The sequence below is a fragment of the Mastigoproctus giganteus genome, chromosome 13 (assembly GCF_048544385.1).
Source record: "Mastigoproctus giganteus isolate SK-2022 chromosome 13, ASM4854438v1, whole genome shotgun sequence".
Classification (NCBI taxonomy): Eukaryota; Metazoa; Arthropoda; class Arachnida; order Uropygi; family Thelyphonidae; genus Mastigoproctus; species Mastigoproctus giganteus.
Window position 1 is genome coordinate 44,241,062 of NC_143587.1, and position 23,143 is coordinate 44,264,204.

Consider the following 23,143-nt stretch of genomic DNA (forward strand, 5'->3'; position numbering starts at 1 on the left):
TTTAGCAAATTAAAAAAAAAGAATTTACAAAAAAAAAATAAAATAAATAAAAAACTTGTTTATAATGTGATACACCCCTCAGCTGGCAAAAGAGGGTATATATTCATTGTAACTACTTAACCTAGTAGTGACAGTGCCCTAAATTGTAACAAAAATAGTGACAGACTGCAGTGCTAGACTGCAAAACTTTTTTTTTTTTTTATTAATTTCTGGAATTTTTATTTAATTATTTTAGAATATCAATATTTCATCTTTTCTAATTGGATTGCAATACTTATTGTGTGTATTTTTTACACGTCTTATTTAAAAGAAGCAAACCATGAACATTTTTTTAAAAATTTTCTCTGGAAAAAAATAAAAAAGTAATAAAAATATGCTAAATAAATTGAAAAGGTAACTATTCTAAATTGAAAAGGTGCCAGTATACTGTAATATTACATCTGGGGGATCTGAGAAATAATCATTCAGAAATGTGGAAAACACATTAGATAATGTGATCCTATATTCTTCTGTATCTTTTGAAACTCTACCTCCCCCCCAAAAAAGCAAATCCCACCATAGTCATTGTGGAGTATACAGTGTCATTCAAAATTTTAAAATTTTTATTTCTGTTGTAAACTCATACATTTTATGCATGGGTGGAATTGGAATATAATTTGTCAGACTGAATTTTTCATCAGAATTATTTCATTCAAATGAGATTTGCCCTTCAAAACACTATTCATTTCAAGTATCAATATCAAGTTTCATTAAATTATATTCATTGTAATATAATTTAATGATTTTACTGTATACAATCAAATAATGTAATAAAAATTCTCAAAAATCAAAATTAATTAGCCTACCTCTGAAAAGGTTGTCGTTTTACATAATTTTCCCTTACAAATTCAACCATCTGTTTTTGCGTTCTCCCGCTATACCTGAAGATATACAAGATGCTTTTCAGGTATTAAATTATCAAAAATATATTAATACAGCAATAGCTGAAAAATTAATATTTTGCAGATAAATTTTATTATTTTTATTATTTTAAATTTCATTATTTCTGGAAAATTAATATTTTTCAGCTATCATTTTGAAAGCTTATTTTACAAAATACAGTATGTGAAAAGGTGTCAGTATACTGTAACATTACATCCAAGTGGGGGGGGGAGTGAATTTGAGCAATAATTATTCAGAAATGTGGAATGTATATTAGACAGTGTGATACTAAATACGCAAGAATATAAATACACAAACAAGTAAAAATTAATGCAATTATACAAGGTAAAATAAAAAAAAAGCTCATTTAAATAAATATAATATTCACAATAATTACAAGAATTTTTCAAAAGAATGATCTTGTCTATTTACCTGATTTTTTCCATCATTTATACAGTTACAAAAAGCACATTCAAAGTACTTTTTTTGAAAGTTTCTTGGCTGTGTTTGTTGTAGATGCCATAATTTCTGATAGTGAAAATAATCGCCCTTTTTAAAGGGTTCTTTAGTTTGGGGGGAAAAAGTAAAATCACATGGGATGAGATCAGGTGAATAAGATAGATATTATAAAATAGTTACAGAATGTTCACAAAGGTATTTGGAAATAACTGTTGTCACACAACAGTAATTTCCAAATACCAAAGAGCATTTTCATGGAGTAATTTCCAAGTTTTCCTTACCCAGACATTGTCTTCCTTCTCACTGCATCTCTCAAGCAATTAATGATTTCTAAGTCCATAGTCTTTTTAACAGTATGAGCTCCTAGTATAAACTGATAAAGAATAAAGCCTTTATGATAAAATATTTCCTTTAAACTGATGATTTTACCTATAACTTTACCTATGAATCAGAATTTTTTTTCTTCCTGAGAGGCATAAGAGACTTCAATTCAAAGGCCTGTAGTATTGTATGCTGGTAATAAACATAACCATATTTTATCTCCTATCACTATTGTTTTTAGAAATTCTGATGATACCAAATTTCAACCAGTTCTTTGAAAGGTTCAATTCTTTTTACACATGGTAAGCTGTTAAAAACTTTGGAACGAAGAATTTTCATGGTCTTCTCATGTTTAAAATATCAGTTATGTTGGCTTGGCAACTATCATATGATATTTCGACTTGAGAGACTACATCTTCAATTTGCATTTTATGATCAGGCCAAACACTTTCAATGTGACAAGCTCATTCATTATTTGCTGAAGTGCAATGCCTCCAATACCTTGCATCAACTGCAATAATATCATATATATTGATGAAGTGCATGTGCCATTCAAACATTCTACCACTTGATCAAGCTTTTGCTTGATCAAGAGGTAGGATGTTTGAATGGCACATGCAATGCTTCACCCAATTATTTCTAGTCTATGAGTGGTATTTCTTAAACAAAATTTTAAAGAAGAAACATTCTAAAATACAAAGTTAAGAAATTACTTATTGCCAACAATACATAAAAATGAACCTTTTCACTTACAACCAAAATGCTAATCACTTTACCCAATTTTACTAATTACAAAACAAAATAAAAAATTGGTTGCAAAAGAAAATATTTCTTATTTGATAATCGGATATTTTTAAGATAATAAGATAATCAGATATTTTCAACAGCAACCTTAATTGATTATTCTGAGTAACTTTTATTGAATCTGAGAGAATATTAGAATGGCATTGCTACTTTAGTAATGTAAAGTAGAATTGAAAAAGTATTTTTAACTTATACACAACCTCTGTAGCTATAAATCAATAAGCTATTATGAAGGCAGTGCTACATTTCAGATGCATTTGATTTTCTAATAAATTCAATCTCTCTCTTGTCTTATGTAATATTATTAACAGAAGTGAAAATTAAATAACTAAATTGCTTACTTACCAATTAATTGCTAATTAACTACTTATATATATATATATATATATATATACATACACAGGGTGTCTCAAAAATAATGGTACAAACGTTTAGGGGAGGTAGGTAACATCTAAAGGAATGTGAATCGCATAGGAACCCATAACCAAAATGGGAAAGTACTTTCGTCATGGGAAAGTAGTAGCAGAGGCACAAGAAGCAGAAATGACACAAGACAGTAATTAGTGGCAAACATTTATTCGACATAATATTAACAATGGAGTACGAGATGGATGCGATTCACATCCATCGACACCGATGCAGCATGGATTGGCAGACACGGTCGAACACACCTGGAGTTTCTTTGACAGTAGCAGTAGCGCAGACGAGTCTCGCCACAAGATCCATTTCCGTCTCCACAGGCGATTCATACACGATAGATTTGAGGGCCCCCCACAGAAAGAAATCAGGTGAGCGCAAGGGCCAGGCAACAGGTCCACCACGGCCAATCCATCGATGCCCAAAACGCCTGTTCAAATGGTCATGAACACACCTTCCATAATGGGTAGGCACCCTGTCATGTTGAAACCAAATGTTGCGTCTCACATTTGCTGGAACATTGTCAAGTAACCCTGGTAGAACTTGTTCAAGAAAGATTGATATTTAGCGGAGTTCATGTGGGATGGTAACAGGTATGGGCTGACTAAGCAGTCACCGACCACACCTGCCCACACATTTATTGCGAAGCGATGTTGTGCCGCACTGGGGCACACACCGTGTGGGTTGTTGTGAGCCACACATGAACATTGTGCTGATTGAATAAGCCTTCCCGAGTGAAATAAGCCTCATCCGTGACCAAACCGTAGGCAGGAAAATTCAAGTCTTGAACACTTTCTTGGAGAAACCACTGTGCAAAAGCCACACGTGCAGGATGATCTTGGGGGAGTAGTAACTGAACCCTTTGGAGATGAAAGGGGTGTAAGGAATCATTGTGCCAGACACACTGTACACTGCAACAAGACACTCCTAAGACAGAGGCAACAGCACGTGTGCTGGTAGTAGGATTATTCTGGACGGCATTCAACACACTTTCTTCTATGGTGGGAGTTCACATCGAACGTGGTCTGCCCGCATTACTTCTGTTACCTCTAAATGACCCATAATCGCACAAATTTTGATGCACACGTGCAAACAAATGGTGATCTGGTACATGTCTGTCTGGGAAGCATTCTCCATAAATTCATTGAGCAGCTAGTCCATTGCCCTCTGCTAATCCATACACTAGGTGCATGGAAGGTGCTGGCATGTCTGCCAGCTCACAGTTCGTATATCGATGAATGCTCTTCGTGCGGTGACTACTGCTTGAATGAGTAAACCAGAAATTTTCCCTCTCGCGAACTGATGAACAGCACCGTCTACTGACTTACGGTGATGTTTCCGGTTATGGATTCCTATGCGATTCACATTCCTTTAGATGTTACCTCCCCTAAATGTTTGTACCTGTAGGTCCTAAGATTTTAAGTGAATGCTAGAAGTTATAAAACTCTAATAGGTAGCTAAAGGATTTTGAGATAACTGACAGGAAAGTGGAAGATGTTGTTGTTGTTTGTTGTTATTTGGTTTTTAGGAGCATTAGTAACTAAGATCATATTGCTCCGGGAATATGCGGTGGTCATTTCCTGACCTTTCAGCATCCTCTGTATTTGGTCTAATCGAAAGTGGAAGAGAAACTATTGAAGTTGAACATAAAAAGGGGACCTGGAGTGGATGGAATCTAACCAGATATAGTGATGGAAGCAGCTAAGGAGGTAAGCAAACCATTGGCCATAATTTTGAGAATATCTTTGGATTTAGGGGAAGTCTCCACAGACTGGAGATGTGCAAATTACAGTAATACCCCGAAGTTACGCGATAGGTGGGTCCGACGAAAATCGCGTAAGTCGAATTCGCGTAAGTCGGGGTACAACTTTGCATATAAATACATATAAATTTTGCTTAATTGGGACCAAGGACTAACAAAAACACTAGTTTAGAAGAAAAATATTAATAAAATTGCAGTTCTTTATACATATTAATACAAAATATGTATTAAAAAAACAAATGACTTACGTAAAAAAAGTTATTTCGATGTCGATGGCTTCATAAAATCTAACAAATTCGTCTGACGACACAGCGCGTTCTTTTTTTCACGCAGAATTTCTTCGTAGCAAGCTAATAATTTTTTTATTCCTTGCTTTGTAGCTATAACGCGTTCTTCGTTGGAGTCTGTTTTCTAAAATTTTTAAGCCCTTTACAATTGAGCCCTTTTCAATTTTCAACCTGTCAAGTTTGCAATTGTCATGTGCTTTTCGCCGTTGCTTCATTTAGGCCTGTAGCACGTGCAATATCACATGGTCTTTCATTTCGCTCAAAGCGTTTCACAATTTCATATTTTTTCTCTATCGACAGAGGTGGACTGGCCATAAGCCTTACCGGGGAAACCCCGGTGGGCCAGTGTGATTTTGGCCATAAACCATAGTATGAGGCCACTATAAATTTTCCCGGGTAAGAATTTTTGACCCAGTCCGCCTCTGTTTATCGATAATTGCTTTTCTTTTTCTCTCTGAATCTGCAGTGTCTTCACCAGGACGCTTCCTTTTCACACCTTTTAATTAAGTATTTTACTCATTTTTAGGGAATAAAGCACAATTACAAAACGAGGAGGCACGCTTGATATGGATAAACAAAGCTTCGCGCATGTAGCAACTGAATAAACAACACCATAAAGGCAGAGATACACTATTAACACCTCACATTTCTAGGGGTTACTACCATAAAACAATAAAAATCCAGTTGCGTTTCTGCTAGTGAAATCTATTATAAACTGGTAGTAAACTCGATCTAATTGCATTTGCGATTATACCGATAGCTGGAATTGTGTTGCTTTTTACGTTATTATGGTGAAATGTGTTTCCCCTTCACTGATATAAAAAACATAAAAGCAGCAAAGTTGAATTTTGTTCATCTTTCGCTCTCATTCTCTGCCGTCGCACCATATATCGATAACATATGAAAAACGACCTTGAAGATAGTGGGCGGCAGCGTTGCCAAACGAAAAAAATCAAGAACCGCGTAACTCCGAGTTCGCGTAAGTCGGGGTATTACTGTATACCCAATTCACAAAGTGGAATCAAAAGGTGACACACAAATAATGGAGTCAGTGGTTAAAGAAGTAATGCAGTTCCCATCTGGACAGGAATGCAGTTATATGTCTGACACAACATGAGTTTGTGAAGGAGTTTGTACCTTAAGTAAAGATTTTGTGGTTGTAACCTTTAGAAATAGTGTTGGTCCTTAAGTTTTGCACACCAGTGTATAAGGTAATGTACCAACTGTGTGGTACCACACTTAGGATAGTGGAGAAAAACAACTGGAGAGAACTGTGCAGCCAGATATGACATTCTCAGAGCAGTGCTGATAGCAGCCAGGGCAGTTCATGGGATTCTGTCAATGATGTTTAACGAATTTTGCCAGGAGGTGATTATCTTGTTGTAGAAGGCAATGGTTAGGCCACATCCCGAATACTGCATACAGGTCAGGAAGCCTAATTTTATGAAGGATGTGCATATTTTGGAACGGATGCAGAGAAAATCAAGCTTAGTGAGGGGAACAAAAGGGTTCTTTTACCAAGAAAGGCTTCATATCTGTAAATTGCAGCATCTTAACTTGTCACCTGTGAGGCAGATCTGACTGAGGTGTTTAGGCTGTAAAAGATTGAGTAAGCTAGATGCAGATGACAGTTTGCCTTCAGCCAGATGGTAGTTAATTGTTAGAACAAACTTCCTTCTATAGAAGTGGATAGTTTGAATAAATTGAAGGAAGAATTTATTCAAATTGTCTATCACCTCTTATTGACAAGCTATAAGATGTGATAAACAGGTGATATCAGTTTTCCAATGCCCTATAACTAGCCTCCTTAAATCATTTGCCACTACTAATACTGAAGTCGTATTTCTGGAAATTAATTAGGTTTTCTTTATTTCATTTCATAAAATCTCTAAAATCTTGACCATTTACTTCCAAAATAACAATTTCTTTCATTTCCCTTCATAGCTATACCACATTAATCTTTACTTTTCTAAAAGCATATTTGAAATATGTCATACACCTAATGCTTGACTAATGTACATCTTTAGTTTCATGTCTTTAGCAAATTATAATGTTATCTTTGAAATAACTATTATAATTGTATACTCTTCTGATTACTGAGATTGTCCTAGAGAATAAATAGATAATTTATTCATTTATGAGATTAGATGATAATGTCTTATAAACCTGAACACAAAACTGAAACTAACGTTTTGTTTTGATTTTGGCATTGTTTCAGCAATCTCCCTTTATTGCTGTTTTGGTTACACATTCTCCAATTTCATAGCTTTAGTTTAACAGTAACTTTTCAAAGTGTGTTTTACTGCATGGTTGAGATGAGTGAAAAGAGAAAAAATAAATAAAACTGAAGATGCTCCTGGAACTGACAGAGTAAAAGAGAGAAGACAAATAATATGAAAAAAATATGAAGAGCTGAAAGTGATAAAGGCAATTGCACCTATTAGCCACAAGTTACAGTTAGCTTACTCAACAATAAATACAATAGTGAAGGATAATCAGTGAATTATGAAACATGTGAAAATGTATCTGAACAATCACTAAATTACTTCCACGTGTGTGTGGTAGCTTCTTGAGAGACTGTTGAAATTATGGAATGATAAAAAACGTATGCATAAAAAATCAAATTATTTGCAAATATTTTTGGAATGTATCTCAACAAGTTACACGAGTTCATATGGGAAATTAACATTCATTCAGCATACATTTGGTTAACTATAGTTTTCCAAGACTACATCACTTAGGTTAACCAAGTGTCTGGTGTACCTCATCGTAATATAAACATTTCCCATCACCCTATCCCCTTACAAAAAAAAAAAATAAAAAATAAGTTACTTATGTTGTTTTTCGGTGCATAATTCTTCATAAAAGCAATCATTAGCCATAATTATGGGAGCATCCTTAGAGTCAGTGGAGGTTCCCATGGACTGGAGACATGCAAATGTATCCCCAATTCAAAAAGGGGGTGCAAAGGGTGACACAAATAATTAGAGACCTGTTAGTTTAACTTCTGTTCTGGGGAAAATAATGGAGTCACTGGTTAAAGAGGTGGTGATACAGGATCACCTAAACAAGACAGCAGTAATAGTTCAGACACAGCATGGGTTTGTTAAGGGGAAGTCTTCTCTAACCAATTTGATTGGATACTATGATGTGGTCACAAAGGAACAAAAAATAATTTTGATTTCATATACTTGGATTTCAGGAAAACTTTTGATACTGTTGCACATGGAAGACTTCTGTATAAATTGGAGTGGTATGGCATTGTTTGTTATTTGGTTTTAGGAGCATTAGCAACTAAGGCCATATTGCTCCGGGAATATGCGGTGGCCATTCCCTGACCTTTCCGCATCCTCGGTATTTGGTGGTGACGGGCTCGAACCCTCATCTAGGTATGGACATTAAGGGCAAGCTGCTGCAATGAATAAAGGGATGGTTGAGTGGGAGACAGCAGAGAGTGGTAATAAATGGACACTGCTCTACGTGGCTAATGTTATTAGCGGAGTCCCCCAAGGATTCAGTGCTAGGCCCATTGTTTTGTGTATTTATCAATGATATCAATGAAGGTATATCAGTCTTAATGTTGAATGTATATCAGTCTATATAAGTCAAATTGCAGATGATACAAAGGTTGGCAGGGTTGTTAATGACAGTAAAGACAGTATGTTACTGCAACAGGATCTAGAAAAGTTAGGCAGATGGGCTGAGAAGTGGCAACTGAAGTTTAACATTGACAAATGCAAAATACTGCATATGGGTAGCAGTAACCCAAGAGAAATGTGTGGTACTACAATCAGGGAGGTGGAGAATGAAAAAGACCTGGGGGGGTAATTGTACAGTCAGATATGAAGTTCTCTGAGCAGTGCAGATGTGCTGCCAGAGCAGGTCATGGAGTTTTGTCAATGATATATAGGAATTTTTACTAGCAGAGACAAGGAGGTGATTATCACTTTGTATAAGGCAATAGTCAGGCCACACCTTGAGTACTGCATACAGGTCTGGTGCCCTCATTTTAGGAAGGATGTAGAGTTGCTAGAACGAGTACAGAGAAGGGCAACAAGATTGGTGAGAGGAACAAAGGAATGTTCTTACAAACAAAGGCTTAAGTCCTGCAAGTTGCAGCATCTGGAGACTAGGCACCTGCTAGGTGATCTGATTGAGGTGTATAAGGCCTTGAATGGTTTGAGCAAACTCAATGCTAACAGGATTCTTCTGCTTGCTCAGATTACAAACCTGAGGTGGCATAGATTCAAATTGAGGAAAGACAGTTGTAGAATAGATGTGTGGAAGTTTGCCTTTAACCAGCGGGTAGTTGATTGCTGGAACAGACTTCCATCTGTTGTTCTGGAAGTTGATAGCTTAAATTAATTTAAGGCTGAAAAACATTTGGAGTGACCGGATAGGTGAAATAGGAAGGGTTTTTTTTGGCTGTTGCTGTATAAGCCTGCTTTCTTTCATCATATACCTCAACTAATGCTAATGGTATTGCTAACAAGTGTTCGATCTCCTCTTTTAATACTCTTACCAGTCCAGTTGTTAGGCCCACAACGACAGGCAGATTTTCAACACTAAATGTCAGACAGGTTGTTAAGATTGAGATGCACAATTTTATACTCTATAGTCACCTTCCAAAGCTGGCACTGAGAGCAAGCCATTTTCAATCTGTATATTTTTTATTATTATTATCATTATGAAAGGTCAAAACAAAGGGATATAGCGTGGAATCACTTTGATCACTGCCATATGTAACAACTGTAAATGGTCCATTTTTTAGAGTCATGTTGTTTGAGTCACCTCTTCTTTCCGTAACTGATCAGCACATCTCAGAGGAAGCTTACATTCCATGACAAAAGATGCAAATAAACATTTGGCAGAATAACAACACTATCACTATGAAATGCTACATCTGTTTCTTCAATTTTTTCTATCACCATATACTGTCCTCAAGCTTATTTTTTACAAATATAATGATTATGTTGCATTTCCTGCTCCTTTAAACTGAAAAATCACACTATCTACATTACACTAGCCAAATGTGTTATCTTTTTCAGATTTTACAATACACGGAAAATCTTGCATATATGCTTTCTGAAATTAGGACATATTTCTTTAGTATATTATGGAAAGACATTTTTAATTAGCTTTGTGCCACACAAGTGTGACAATGGTTGCATTATGGAGACTAAGATATTAACCTCTATTTCCACTTTGCAATGCAGACTACCACTCAATTTATTAATAAAAATAAGCAGAAATTCACTGAATTTTTCAAGTTCCAATGTTAATGTAGTTTTACTATTTTTTAACAAAAAGAAAAAGACAGCAAAACTGTGCTCTTGAAAAAAGGAGAAACTCTGTAACCAACTATATTACAACAGTGAGATGGAGAAGGGGTCAAATTGAGTTAAAAAAAAAAAAAAAAAAAAAAAAAGGTGATGATTTCCCATTTTAACTCTAGCGTCAACAGTAACAGACAGTGCTTTCTCCTAGAATTTTCCAATTAGGCTGTACTTCTGTTGTAAAAAGAGTAAAAAGGTAAAAAGCAGAAAAGTAAACCTCAGCCTCAATCTTTAACAACCATGAAATATGACCTATTAGAACAAGCTAATATGCAGGCAAATTCAACCTTTTTCAAATACTTCCAACATGTCATCAGATATATATGGTCTTAATTCTAACTTCAAAAGTACATTTTTATTTCACGCACTGATCACAAATGCCACTTATTCTTTTAAAATTCTTTGTGTTAATAAGTTGATTCTGTTTTTCAGGGTAGTGTGAACATTGGCTCCACACATCACTACAAAAAGCTTACATTTAAATTGGAATTATACAGTAAATTCTTTAAAATCGAGAGGAGCCAGATTTTATAATTTTCCAGATTTTAGAGAGAGATACACCTAATGTTAAAGCAGTTTTAGAGGAGTACAGAGAAAATTAAGAACATTGCATTATCTGTGCGGTTTAAATCCTGCTGGCCACAAAACAGATTAAAGGACAAGATGGTCCTGCAAGCATCTTGTAAAGAAAGAAATAATAAAATAGTCAACAGGTGATACTGATTATTTTTATCATTTATTTGATATTATTTCTTTTATCAATTGTTTATACAAACATTAGAGTGCTGTCTTAATATTTCCAGACCATAAAATATTCTTTTTTTTTTCTTTTCTTTCAGGTTTTTTTTTATATATATATATATATATATAAAATGTGCCAGGTTTTAAATAATTTCAGATTTTTGAGTGCCAAATTTTACAGAGTATACTGCAATATGAAAAACTAACATCAATCAGCCAGCCACCATCCACTCATGGTTCAACTTCAAACTTGTTGAATTAATGCTTCCCGCTTTTTTATTTATCCCAAGTGTTTCCAATCTTTGGGAGAACCTTCTTTCATATGAATTTCCTGAGAATTACTAAGTGCAAATATTCAAGTGTAATATTAATATATGTATATTTTTTTTCTCCCATCTCATCACTGCAAAGGCTACAGCAGATTCAACAAACTTTGGTATTTACTATTAAAATAATACTCATAAGAACAATAAATAAATAAATAAAAATACAGGAAACCCTTGATTAGTGCGGTTTGAACAATGTGGTTTTAATTAGTGCGCAAAATTTTTTTGATACTATCCCCTTAACATATGCGTTATCAAATTTGATTAGTGCGCTGTTTTTTTCTTGCGGTGCTTGGCAACTCATGACGGCGCCTGAAGCGGCAAATACGTGACACGCACTCACCAGGGTCTTCCAACTTAAATGCAGGGGAATCGACTCCGAAACGCTCGACAACAGCACCCCATACCACTCTGAAATTTAAATTTGCTCTGGTAACTCATATTCTTGTATAATTTTAGCATTAATGCAGATATTACATCATCGTGCTAAATGTACAATTAATGTAGTTTAAGTAGTACGTGATGTATGTTTGATTCTGTATTATTTTCGCTCTTATTTTTCATAATTTGTTCAATTTTAATGATTTCTGTGTAGCTTTTAGCGAGGATCTGGCGCTAATTTCATCTTGTATGAAAGCTGTGCGAAAGTGCTCCGTAAAGTACTCACTCTCACTACTCACTTGTCGCTGGGCAGTTCCTCAGCAATCCACGACAAGTGTAGAAGTGCGGCAGACTTATCACTCATCCTAACAAAACAATTTTTTTTTTAAATTACCTTTCATAGCTATGGACAGGAAAAAGGGTAATAAACGAAAAGTCATCACTTTGGATATTAAACTTGACATCATTAAGAGATTTGATAATGGCGAAAGCAAAGCAAACATAGGCAGGGCACTAGGCTTTGGTGAGTCAACCATACGTGCCGTTTTGAACAAAGCAGGTGAGTACCAGGAAAAAGGCAAAATGGCATCTGCATCTTTAAGTATGCAATGCACTAGGAATAGAAGTCCATTAATGTTTGAAATGGGACATTTGCTTTTTATTTGGTTAGAAGATTGTAATCAGAAACCCATTCCTATTGATGGAAATAACATCAAGATTAAAGCTTTGAGCCTTTTTTTCTTCATTAAAAGAAAACAAATATCAAGGGGATACTTTAACATTCTCAGCTAGTCAAGGCTAGCTAGAAAATTTCAAAGCTCGACCTGGCATAAAAAATATTAAATTAACAGGTGAAACAGCCAGTGTCGATAAAGATGCAGCAGCCAAATATCCCATTGAACTGAAGAAAATGGGTATGATTATCGTCAGATTTTCAATGTCGACGAAACTGGCCTTTTATAGAAGACAATGCCAACGAGAACATTTTTGGCAAGAAAAGAAACAACAGCACCAGGTCATAAAGCATCCAAAGATAGATTAACACTTCTACTTGGAGGTAACGCTGAAGGAGATTGCAAATTGAAACTGATGCTAATTTATCGTACAATGAACCCAAGAGCGGTTAAAAGGCTGTAACAAGCAATCCCTTCCAGTAATTTGGAAATCAAATAAAAGGGTTTGGGTGACAAAGCAGTTGTTTGAAGAATGGTTCACTATGCCTTTTTGTCCCGCAGTCGAAAAATACTGCAAGGCAATTAATTTAGATTTCAAAGTTCTTTTAATTTTAGATAATGCTCCTAGGCATCCTACCTCACTCAATGATTTAAATAACAATGTGAAGGTTATATTTCTACCACCAAATACAACTTCTTTACTCCAGCCAATGGACTAAGGAGTTATTTCTACATTCAAAGCATATTATTTGAGACGAACTTTTGCTCAGGCAATTCAAGCTACAACTGGAGATGATGCAATCACTCTCGATGAATTTTGGAAAAATCATGATATTAAAGAAGCAGTTGAGAACATACACAAATCGTGGGAAGAAATAACGAACAGCATGAGAGCAGTCTGGCAGAATCTTTTGCCTGAATGTGCAAATGATTTTTGCGATTTCATTAATCCTGTCAACAAAGTTATTGATGAAATTACTACAATTGGAAAAGACCTCAGCTTTGAGGAAGTAGATTCGGAAAACGTTAGAGAATTATTGGAATCGCATTCAAAAGACTTAAGTAACAACGATCTTGAAACTGAGCATCAACATGTATATGAGGAAGAAGACGAAAATGAAACAGAAGAAAAGCAAATTGTTCCCAAAGAAATTTCATTCAAAAAACTTGAAGAACTATTTAATACACTTGAAAAAGCAAAAGAACTCATATTAGAGATTGATCCAGATGCAGAGAGAAGCATGAACGTTTGTCGAGGGTTAGATAAGCAAATTGATTGTTATCGCAAAATCATGGAGGATAGGAAGAAAGCTACCACTGTTCAACTGAAGTTAGATAAATTTTTTTGCAAAAAATTAAATTTAAATCATACTATCTTTTTTTAAATTTATTCCTTAATAATTTCAGAACTATGCAGTGGATTATAGGTACATATTGAGTAAGAAAAAATGTTTTTACAATTTTATAATTTTCATTATAATTATTCCCATTGTTTCTTAAGTTTGATTAGTTTTAATATGTTTTAATATTAGTTTTAATATTCGATTTTAATATGTGCGGTATTTTTCAAGGATTCATGAACCGCACTAATCAAGGGTTTCCTGTATATCAAAATTCTTTTATACATTTATGCTTATTTTGATCTCTCAAAGAACTTCTGCACAATGTTTCTCTCTCATTTAACATAAGCAGAGATATTAAATTTACCTGAATGAAGAGCCACGACTAAATAAGCGTGTCTTTTGTCGAGGTAATTTTCTTACTTCAGTGCAGCGGAAAAAAGCATGGTTTTCAATGCACTTCTTCCAAAAGTTCTTACATTCATTACGCCCTTCAAAGAAGAATTCCACTGTGTCCTTATAATAACCCTATGAGAAAACATAAGTCATTACGTTCTGAAGGACAGGTCATTTATTAAAATAAAAAATGAAACTAAATTTTAAAAATGAAATTATTATTGTTAGTAGTAGCTAACAAATGATGCAAGGAAGAAAGCTTGTATGGTATCAGCCAAAAAAAAGCACAACCCACCTGATCAATCCATAACTTTTAATAATATGTCTAACTCATAAATTTATTCAAACTACCTACTTCCATAACACTGGATGCTCGTTTACTCTCTAGCTGAAAGCAAATTTTTACATGTCTATCCTACAGCAATCCTTTTTTTCATTTTAAGAGTATGTCCATACCATGCTTTTTTTTCTATACCATGTAACTACACCATGCTTTTTTTTTCTTTTGCTCAATTAAACCCTTAACTGGGTGTTTTGTTCAAAAAAGTTTACTCAATTCATTTAAAGCCTTAAATACTTCAACCATGTCTCCTTGCAGTTTCCAAGCAGAACTGAAGATTTTTTGTGGTAAGAGTACCCTTTGCATTTTTGACTAATCTGGTTACTCTTCTCTGCACCCATTTCAAAAGATCCACATCTTTCTTAAAATGCTTTTCAAGACCTTTATGCAGTACTCAAGATGTAGCCTAATCATTGCCTTATACAATGGAGTTATCGCCTCCTTGTCCCTGCTGACAAAGTTTGTGTATATCTAGAATTATCCCAGGCCTCTTTTGCTCTCCACCACCTTTAATGTGGTCCAAATAATTGGTATATTATTCTGGGATTACTGGTTACCCTATGCAGGGCAACTTTAACCGATGTTAAACCTCAAAGCCACTTCTCAGCCCATTTGCCTAATTTTTCTAGGTCTTGATGTTGTAGTAGTATGCCTTCAATTCTGTCATAAACTACCCTGTCAACCTTTGTATCATCTGCAAACTTAGACAATAAGCTTGATATGGCTTCACTGATATCGTTAATACCGCAAACAATAAGGGACTCAGCACTTAATCCCGAAGGGCTCTAATAACATTTATCCAAGAAAGCAGTGCCCATTTATAATCTCCCTCTGTCTTCTGCCACTCAATCTCACCTTTCTCTGTAGTAGCAGTAGCTTGCCCATAATGCTACATTGCTCCAATTTGTACAGCAGTCTTTTGTGTGGAACAGTGTCAAAAGCTCTACTGAATTCTAAATATGACTTCACTAGACAATTATAGTCAATCTCAGCTTTCACACCTCCTTTATGGATTGGGGAGACATTAGCACTTCTCCAGTGCAGTGAAATCTGAGGTATCTTATTCTGATTTCATTAACATCTTCAATGGGATGATGCACTTACATGCAGTATTTTTTAAAATAACAATGTATACCATCCACACCTGTAGCCTTACCTTAACTCAGCTTCAGTAGTTCTCCCTCATATACTCCTTTCCAAAATATTGATATATCACTTAATTTCCAGCAGTCTTAATCCTTGTCAATGACCCCCCCCCCCCCCGCCCCATGGTTTAAATGGTCTTTCAACTATAGATTCATTTCAAACCTATTAAAACTTTGTCTGCCACTTCTGTTGGGCTTTCTATGACTTTTTCAGCTCGAACAGGTAAGGGATCTATCTCATTCACTCTCTTCCCTTTTGTCAGATACAAAAAGAACTCTCCATTTTTAGCCCTCTTTGTTAGTGATTTCTTGTAATCAGCTTTAGTCTGTCTTACACCATCACTGGTTTTATTACATAAATGCTTATAACAGTCATATAAATCAGTATATTGTGACAGTCTGTAACTATACCATGTTTTTTTTTTTCTTTTGACTTCGTTATCTTTTTTTTATAAAACTTCTTTGCTGAAACAATTGGAATGGTAACTTTCAGGATAAATCCCTTGAATAATAATGGACTCCTATCTGACAGCTTATAGTTGTCTATCATTAAGAGCTCAAGAAATACCTTAATTCATTATAGCTCCCTTCCTCTTGAAGCTGAAGCCTTCCCCTTTTCCCTTGACCACAGAAATTTCTTTGGACACTACCATTTTTTTTTTTTATGATATTGTGATCACTACCTGCTATTGGTCCTGAACGGTCAAATTCTGGATGCAGTTTGGATCACTGGTGAAAACCAAGTAGAGGATATTAGAGTCCCTTTTACATTCCTTGACACATTGGAATATATAACAATCATCCAAATGGCTCAAAAACCTGTGTCCTCGTGGCATATTGTCTGCTCACGATTTCAAAACTATAGGAAGTAGGTTGAATTATCCCATATTAGGTATGTTCAGGGTCTGACCTGGGATTTCTCCTGGCACCTGGGATTTCTCCCACCTCTGTGTATGTTCTCTGTATCGGACAAGTCAGAGATTTAAAAGTGTGTGGGGTAAAGTGTAAAGTGTGTTTGGGGTCAAATGGCACCAGGGGTTTCCCCCATCTCCGTGTAGTTTACATTGTCGTGTGATACAGTACGCTGTAAAGGCCAGAGATTTAAAAGTGCATGGATATTGTACATGAGTAGTGTTGTGTACCGTTGTTCTTCTGGCCATTTAGCCGCCAGGCCTCTGCTGAGGCCAGACGTTGCCCACACTTCGCCCCGTGGAGGTACACCAATATTTTAAATAAGTACTCTGGCAGGTCCTGCCACCTACTTTCCTGAGATTTCAGTGGCTAGGACCTAAAAAAAAAAAATAAATAAATAAAATAAAAATTAAAATAAAAATAACTAAGTAAAAAAAAAAAAAAAAAAAATTTGAGAGGTTATCGCGTGGTGCTTGTGCTAGAATTGTGAGGCCGAAAATTGTGGGCGAATCTAATTTGGCTGTAATTAAGTTTGGATGTGTGGGGCTTTCGCTTGCGTGCAGGTAGAGTGGGATGGAGACTGAAGGCTGGGGGGGGGGGAACAGACAGAAGAATTGAGTCGATAGGGAGGGTGACTCCAAGATTTGGTGGGGCATGCTCATGCCCCACCAGAAGGGAAAGTGTGGGTGGCAAGGAGGGAAGGAGACAGAGGGACCGTCACCTCCCCCCCCCCTGGCCAGGGAAGAAAAGTGGGCCAGGCAAGGGCGCCAGGTCAGATCGCTAATAAGGCTAGTGTGCAGAGAGGCTCTGCAGTTTCTTCCGTCGGTGGAATGTCATTTCTGGGACATTGTCCCGTCCGAGGTTTACAAAAGTCCAGTTTATTTTGTAGCCATTCATTGGTTAGGGTCCCATCTGAGGTTATTTAGTCCAGTCAGTTTGGATGTGCATTTGCGATTTCATTTTGTTCCTTCTGTTATGAAGTCGGATCCCTGCGGGTTTGATTTGTTCTGGTGGTCCTTAGTGGTGTCGAATTGTTTTTCAAATTATGGGCAGCTTTGATGGGTACTTGCATTCTCTTCATTCCAGTGGTTGCAGCTGGGGGAAGGTCCGTCTTCTGCTGAAGAGGCCCTGAGCGAATTTTGTTAGCGCTTTGTAGCTGTCTTCTTCTTCTAGGATGAGGTGTTCCTGGTTTTGCAGTGTGAATCGAATTTCAGTGATGAGCTGGCAGCGTAGATCTTGATATAGGTGACAGTGATACATGAGGTGCTCCCATGTTTCTGTTTGGCCACAGTGGCAGAGAGGAGTGTCACTGAGTCGGAAGCCTGATAACTTGTGTCTGAATGCACCATGTCCGGTGAGTAGGTATGTGACCAGGAGTCCATGAGACAGCCAGTGGGGATATTTTGGATATACCGTCTGAATTGTCGGCACGAATTTCCGGGTGATTTCACCTTTGATTGAGTTTTCCAAGCGGGTTTGCCAGGTCTGTTGGAGATGCAGTGTGAGGCACTTCTTTTCCATTTTAGGGTCATTGGTTAAGTCAATCGTGTAGTTCAGGCAGGTGGACGTTTTTCCTTTGCTGAGGTGGTGTAGGATTCCATGACGAACGATCTCCAGGTCCAGGGGGAGGGCACCCATAAGGACCTGCAGTGTGTGAGTACTCACCGTCCTGCAGGCTCTGGAGATCGTTAGCAGGGTATATCTTTGTATCGTCTCGAGTTTTCTCCTGTTGACCGCGGTGGTCGCTTTGTGGTACCAGACTCTGGAGGCATACGAAATGGCTGGCAGGAATACTGTCAAATAGAAGAGGGCGAGGGTCCTTTTCCTCAAGCCCCAGTCCTTATGGGTGACTCTTGCAAAGAGTGCAGAATAGTTTCTGATTTTATTCCTGATGTATGTCAGATGTGGTGCGAAGGATAGATTCCTATCGAGCATGACTCCCAAATGTTTTAATTCCGTTGCGAGTTTGACGGTTTTCCCCTGGACTTTGATTTGGGGAGGCCTCCTAATATCTAGGTTCCCCCTGAGTAGGACTGAACATGTCTTGGTTGGAGAAATTGTGAGTTTGTTGTTGTCAGCACAGTCTTGCAGGATAGTGACTGCTCTATTTGCGGAGTTCTCTAATTGTGCTCTGGAGTCCTCAGCAAGCATCAGAATAAGATCGTCTGCGTAAGCCTGGGATGTGACGTTTCCAAGGTTGAGATTTAGGAAGCCGTCTAGGACGACATTCCAAAGAAGAGGGCCCAGAACGGAACCATGTGGGCATCCTCTGTGTATCAACCGTGATACGGAGCAATACGGAGTAGTGACTGTGACTGATCTGTCTGAGAGGTATGTACTGATACATTTGTATAGATTTGCTGGCAGGTTAGCCTCCCGGAGCCTGCCGAGGACACTTGGCCACCAGAGAGTATCAAACGCCCCAGCAAAATCTATTGCGATGACGAGGAAGTACTTTCGGTTGGTTGTGGTTGCGGCGTTAACAATATTTTCCAATGCATCTACGGTGGAGTGTCCTTTTCTGAACCCGAACTGATTTCGGGATTGAAGGCCTGCGTTTGAGTAGTGAGTTTCTATCCGATTTCGTAGAAGGTGTTCCATCAGTTTGCTCAGTACGAACAGTAAGGCTATGGGTCTGTAGGACCCTGGGAGATCCTGCTGCTTTGTTGGATTTTTGAGGATGAGCCAAAGCGTTGCCGTTTTCCAGGTGTGTGGGAAATAGCCTTCTTTTAGGCACTGGTTAAATAAATTTAGTATTTTTTCTGGGATAGTCTCAACTGCCTTTTTTTTTACGATTTCCGGCTCTAATAAGTCTGCACCTGGTGATTTCCTGTTTCTTAGTTTGGCGGCTGCAATGTCCAGTTCGATCCTAGTAAAGGGCTCCTCCTCTTCAATTGTTGTGTAGGTACTATTTCTTAGGCAGAGTGATGTTTGTTCTGGGGTGGTTGGATCCAGGTGTTTCTGGAACATGGCATCTAGGATATTATTGATGGATTCCTGCCACGTTTTGGTGTACTTCCCTTGTGGTTTCTTGGTTGTGGGGATGAGTTTGCCTCTGGGGAGTTTATTTGTGGTTACTCTGTAGACCACTCCCCAGGGGTTGTCGTTTCCAACTGTGGATACTAGGGGCTCCCAGGAGCGTTGTTTTCGTTCACGGATCTTTGCTGTATATTGATTCCTGGCCGTTCGGTACTGTTGTCGTAGTGCTTCCACCTCTACTGCAGGCCAGCTACACCTGGCACGTTGAAAATTTTTTCAGCAGGTGTTTACCACACGTCTGAGTTGTTGTAATTCTGGGGACCACCAGGGAACAGCTCCCGGAGTAGGTTTTTTCCGCTTTATGGAATTGTTTGCTGCATCTGTGATAAGCTTGACAATTTTAGCTTGGTGTCTATCTGGGTCTAGTCCTTCTGTGTCAAGTGCTTGAGCAGCTGTATGTAATGACTCATGGAAGAGAGGCCAGTCCGCCTTCTCAACAGCATATCTGTGTTGCATTTGTCTATGTACCGTTTGTCTATTTAGTTTCCGGTTTAGTTGAAAGGTAATTGTTCGGTGATCAGATGAGGTCCAGTCTTCTCTGACAGTCCAGAATGCAATGTGGTCCGCTAGAGATCTGGTAGCCAAAGTAACATCAATCGTGGCCTCCCACATCGTGTTTGAAAATGTTGGTAGGCTGTTTGGTTTGTTAAGGATCATATAGCAACTGTTTGCCAGATACTCCTCCAGGTGTTGTCCATTTACCGTGCCACATCGCTCCGGGGTTTCACTAAACCACGCTGGCGAACGGCAGTTTGCATCAGTGCCCACTACAATTTTAGCATTCGGGAATTCTTCCAGAACATTTTGCAGGTAAGTTATAGCTTAGAGGATATCTTCTCCTGGCTGACAGTAAAGCGATACTGCATAAAATTCGCCCAGTGCAGTGATGACGTGGGCACATACAGCCCATGAGAGACAGTAATTTGTGATTTTGGTGACTGTATAGTCTGGATTTCTGATTAGAATGGCCGCCCATGGCGTTTCGTCATCAGTTTGCACGATTTTGTACTTCAGGGGGATATCCCTTGACCTTCTTACTGTGCGTATATGGTTCCTGGATGAGCAGGATATCCAGGTTTTCCTCGTTTGCTGTCCTGGTCAGCTGCACGGCAACTGCCTTGGACCTCTGGGCATTTAATTGTGCAAATAGTACCCTGTTGTTATTATATGGTAAGATGTGTACCCATAATCGAGTCTCAATTGGTATGTACTCCTTGCTTTTTGGTATATAGGGCACTTATTGTCCCTGATGGAGTGATCCGCCTGCAGCTTTTGTGACTTGCAGTTTGCACACGTAGGTGGTTTGTCCTTTTTTGGGCATGATTTAAATTCGTGGCCTCGTTCAGCAAAGTGTGTGGGGTATGTACTATGTAGTTTGTTGTGCCCATTGTTCATCCGGCCTGTTAGCCGCCGGGCCCCTAGTGAGACCTGACGTTACCAATACCCGCCACGGGGAGGCCGGCCGGGTGTTACCAATATTTGTACTCTGGCGGGTCTTGCCACTTTTCTTTCCTGGGTTTCAGTGGCTAGGACCAAAAAAAAATTGAGGTTGAAATTACTGATATTATCCCATAATGAGACAATCGCAAGTGGCTGCCCATTCAAATTGTTTATAGATATTTTTGTCATACTCCTCAGAATCATTTGGTCTGTAACACCACCATCACTTCCTTTTATGCATGTCATCTTACACCCCGACAGACTCAACATTCACTTAAATTTGATCTTACTCTGGATACAGTGTAATTGCTTTCAGACAGCTTTTGATAAGAAGCATGACTCTCTCTCTCTCTCTCCCCCCTACCCTTCAACTTTCCTATCCCTTCTGAACACAATACACTCACCACCATAAAATCCTTCATTCCCTAACCCTTAGATAGCACCCTTGTCTCACGTGCAGCTCATGTTCTAGACTTTTTCTACCTTTGGGACAGCTGGCCAGGAGATCAGCACTACAACATAAAAAAATGATTTGCAAGAATTGATTTGCAGTCTTGTACACACACACACACACACACACAAAATATAGTAAAAAATCCTTTGATTCCAAGAAAAAAAGTCCTGCTTCTATCATTATATAACAAGCTGGGACTGGACAAACAAAAATAATAATTATAATATATTTTTTTTTATTCTCAAAAAAACATAAAAAAAAAAAAAAAAAAACAATAATTTATTAATTGTTCTAAACAAAAAGCAACAATTTATTTATTAAAGCATAAAATATATATTGCTCACCTCCGGAGGAACAGAATTAGGAAAAAGGAAAATTGCAGGTACCAACAAGGTAGTACTCTTTAATAAAACACAGTTACAAATTGGGTTAGACTAAATTAAATAAAAAATAAAGCAAAACACCAGCTTTCGAGTCTAGGGAACTCTTCATCAGCTGAATAGAAACATTATTATGAAACAAAGGAAGCCTTGGCATGGTCATGTAAGGCAAACAAAGCATGACATGAGCCATACTCACTGATGGTAACTTTGTGAGTAGTTGATTTCTACATCCTGGTGTGGGTCAAGATTGTCTTGAGAGGACCAATAGTGTTCTGTGATCACGGAGTGCTCCAAATCAGCAGACCAGATTACCCTCTCATGTTCTGAGATCTGGTCCTGGAGCCTTCTGCCAGATTCTCCGATGTAGCAACCACTGCAGTCATGGCAGGCAATGCAATATACCGAGCCACTGCGTAACAAGGAGAGATGGGCTTTTTTATCCTCAAGAGAAGAGATCGCAGTTTTTTACCTGAAAGCTGTAAGTATTTTATCTGGTGAGCACATGGAATTTTAGAGGATTGTTGTGAGATGCCAAGGTAATAGGGGATAAAGGCGGTTGAGATCGTGTCACCATTGTGGAAGGCCCTGGGATGTGCGGCAAGCTCATGGGTCTGCAGGTGGCATTTTTTTAGGGCACAGGCAGGGTAGACACAGTTGGATAGATCATTTTTACTCTTGAAACTTCATCATGCCTCTCGTCTAGCTGGAATGGGTCCAGGTGCGGACAAATAGGGCACACATGGTACTGAGAAGTTGGTTGTGTGTCAATATGTAGTTGGTGAATTGGCCAGTACATGATGGCTTACGGTAAACTGAGGTGCTTAAATGTGTGTCCACGTGATGTACTACAACATCCAGAAAGGAGAGGGCATTGTTCGACTCCAGTTAGATAGTGAACTCGATGAAAGGTAATAGAGAGTTCAGGTTCTGCAAAAGACAGGCTTCTGAGCCCTGGGGGAGTGATAACGAAGACATCATTGACATAATGACACCAGAAGGAGATGGGAACTGGTAAGTTTGAGAATGCGCAGCTCTCTAGTTCTTCCATAGCAATATTCACTGTGACAGAGCTGACAGGGGCACCCACGACCGTGCCGTCCCGTGGATCTGTCTAAAGAGGGAGTCTCCAAACATTACTACACCACTGGTCAAAAACAAGTTGAGAGCAGTGCAAATGTCTTCTGTAGATAGTGAGGTTCTACTGGGCAGGGTGGGGTCATCGTCTAACGGTTGTCTTGCGCATGCAATTGCTTGTTGAACTGGGG

General features: G+C 38.0%; 1 protein-coding gene across 4 annotated transcripts in view; it reads right to left on the bottom strand.

Annotated features, from left to right (window-relative positions):
- Positions 1-23,143, bottom strand: part of LOC150075997 (FERM, ARHGEF and pleckstrin domain-containing protein 2-like) — a 582,027-nt gene that overhangs the window by 355,568 nt on the left and 203,316 nt on the right. For all 4 annotated transcript variants that reach the window (XM_090387911.1, XM_090387910.1, XM_090387913.1 and 1 more), the window contains 2 exons: positions 14,137-14,297; positions 846-920 (listed from right to left, as the gene is read on the bottom strand). In XM_090387911.1, the coding sequence (XP_090244037.1) occupies positions 846-920; positions 14,137-14,297 (236 nt within the window). The remainder of the gene's footprint in view (positions 1-845; positions 921-14,136; positions 14,298-23,143) is intronic.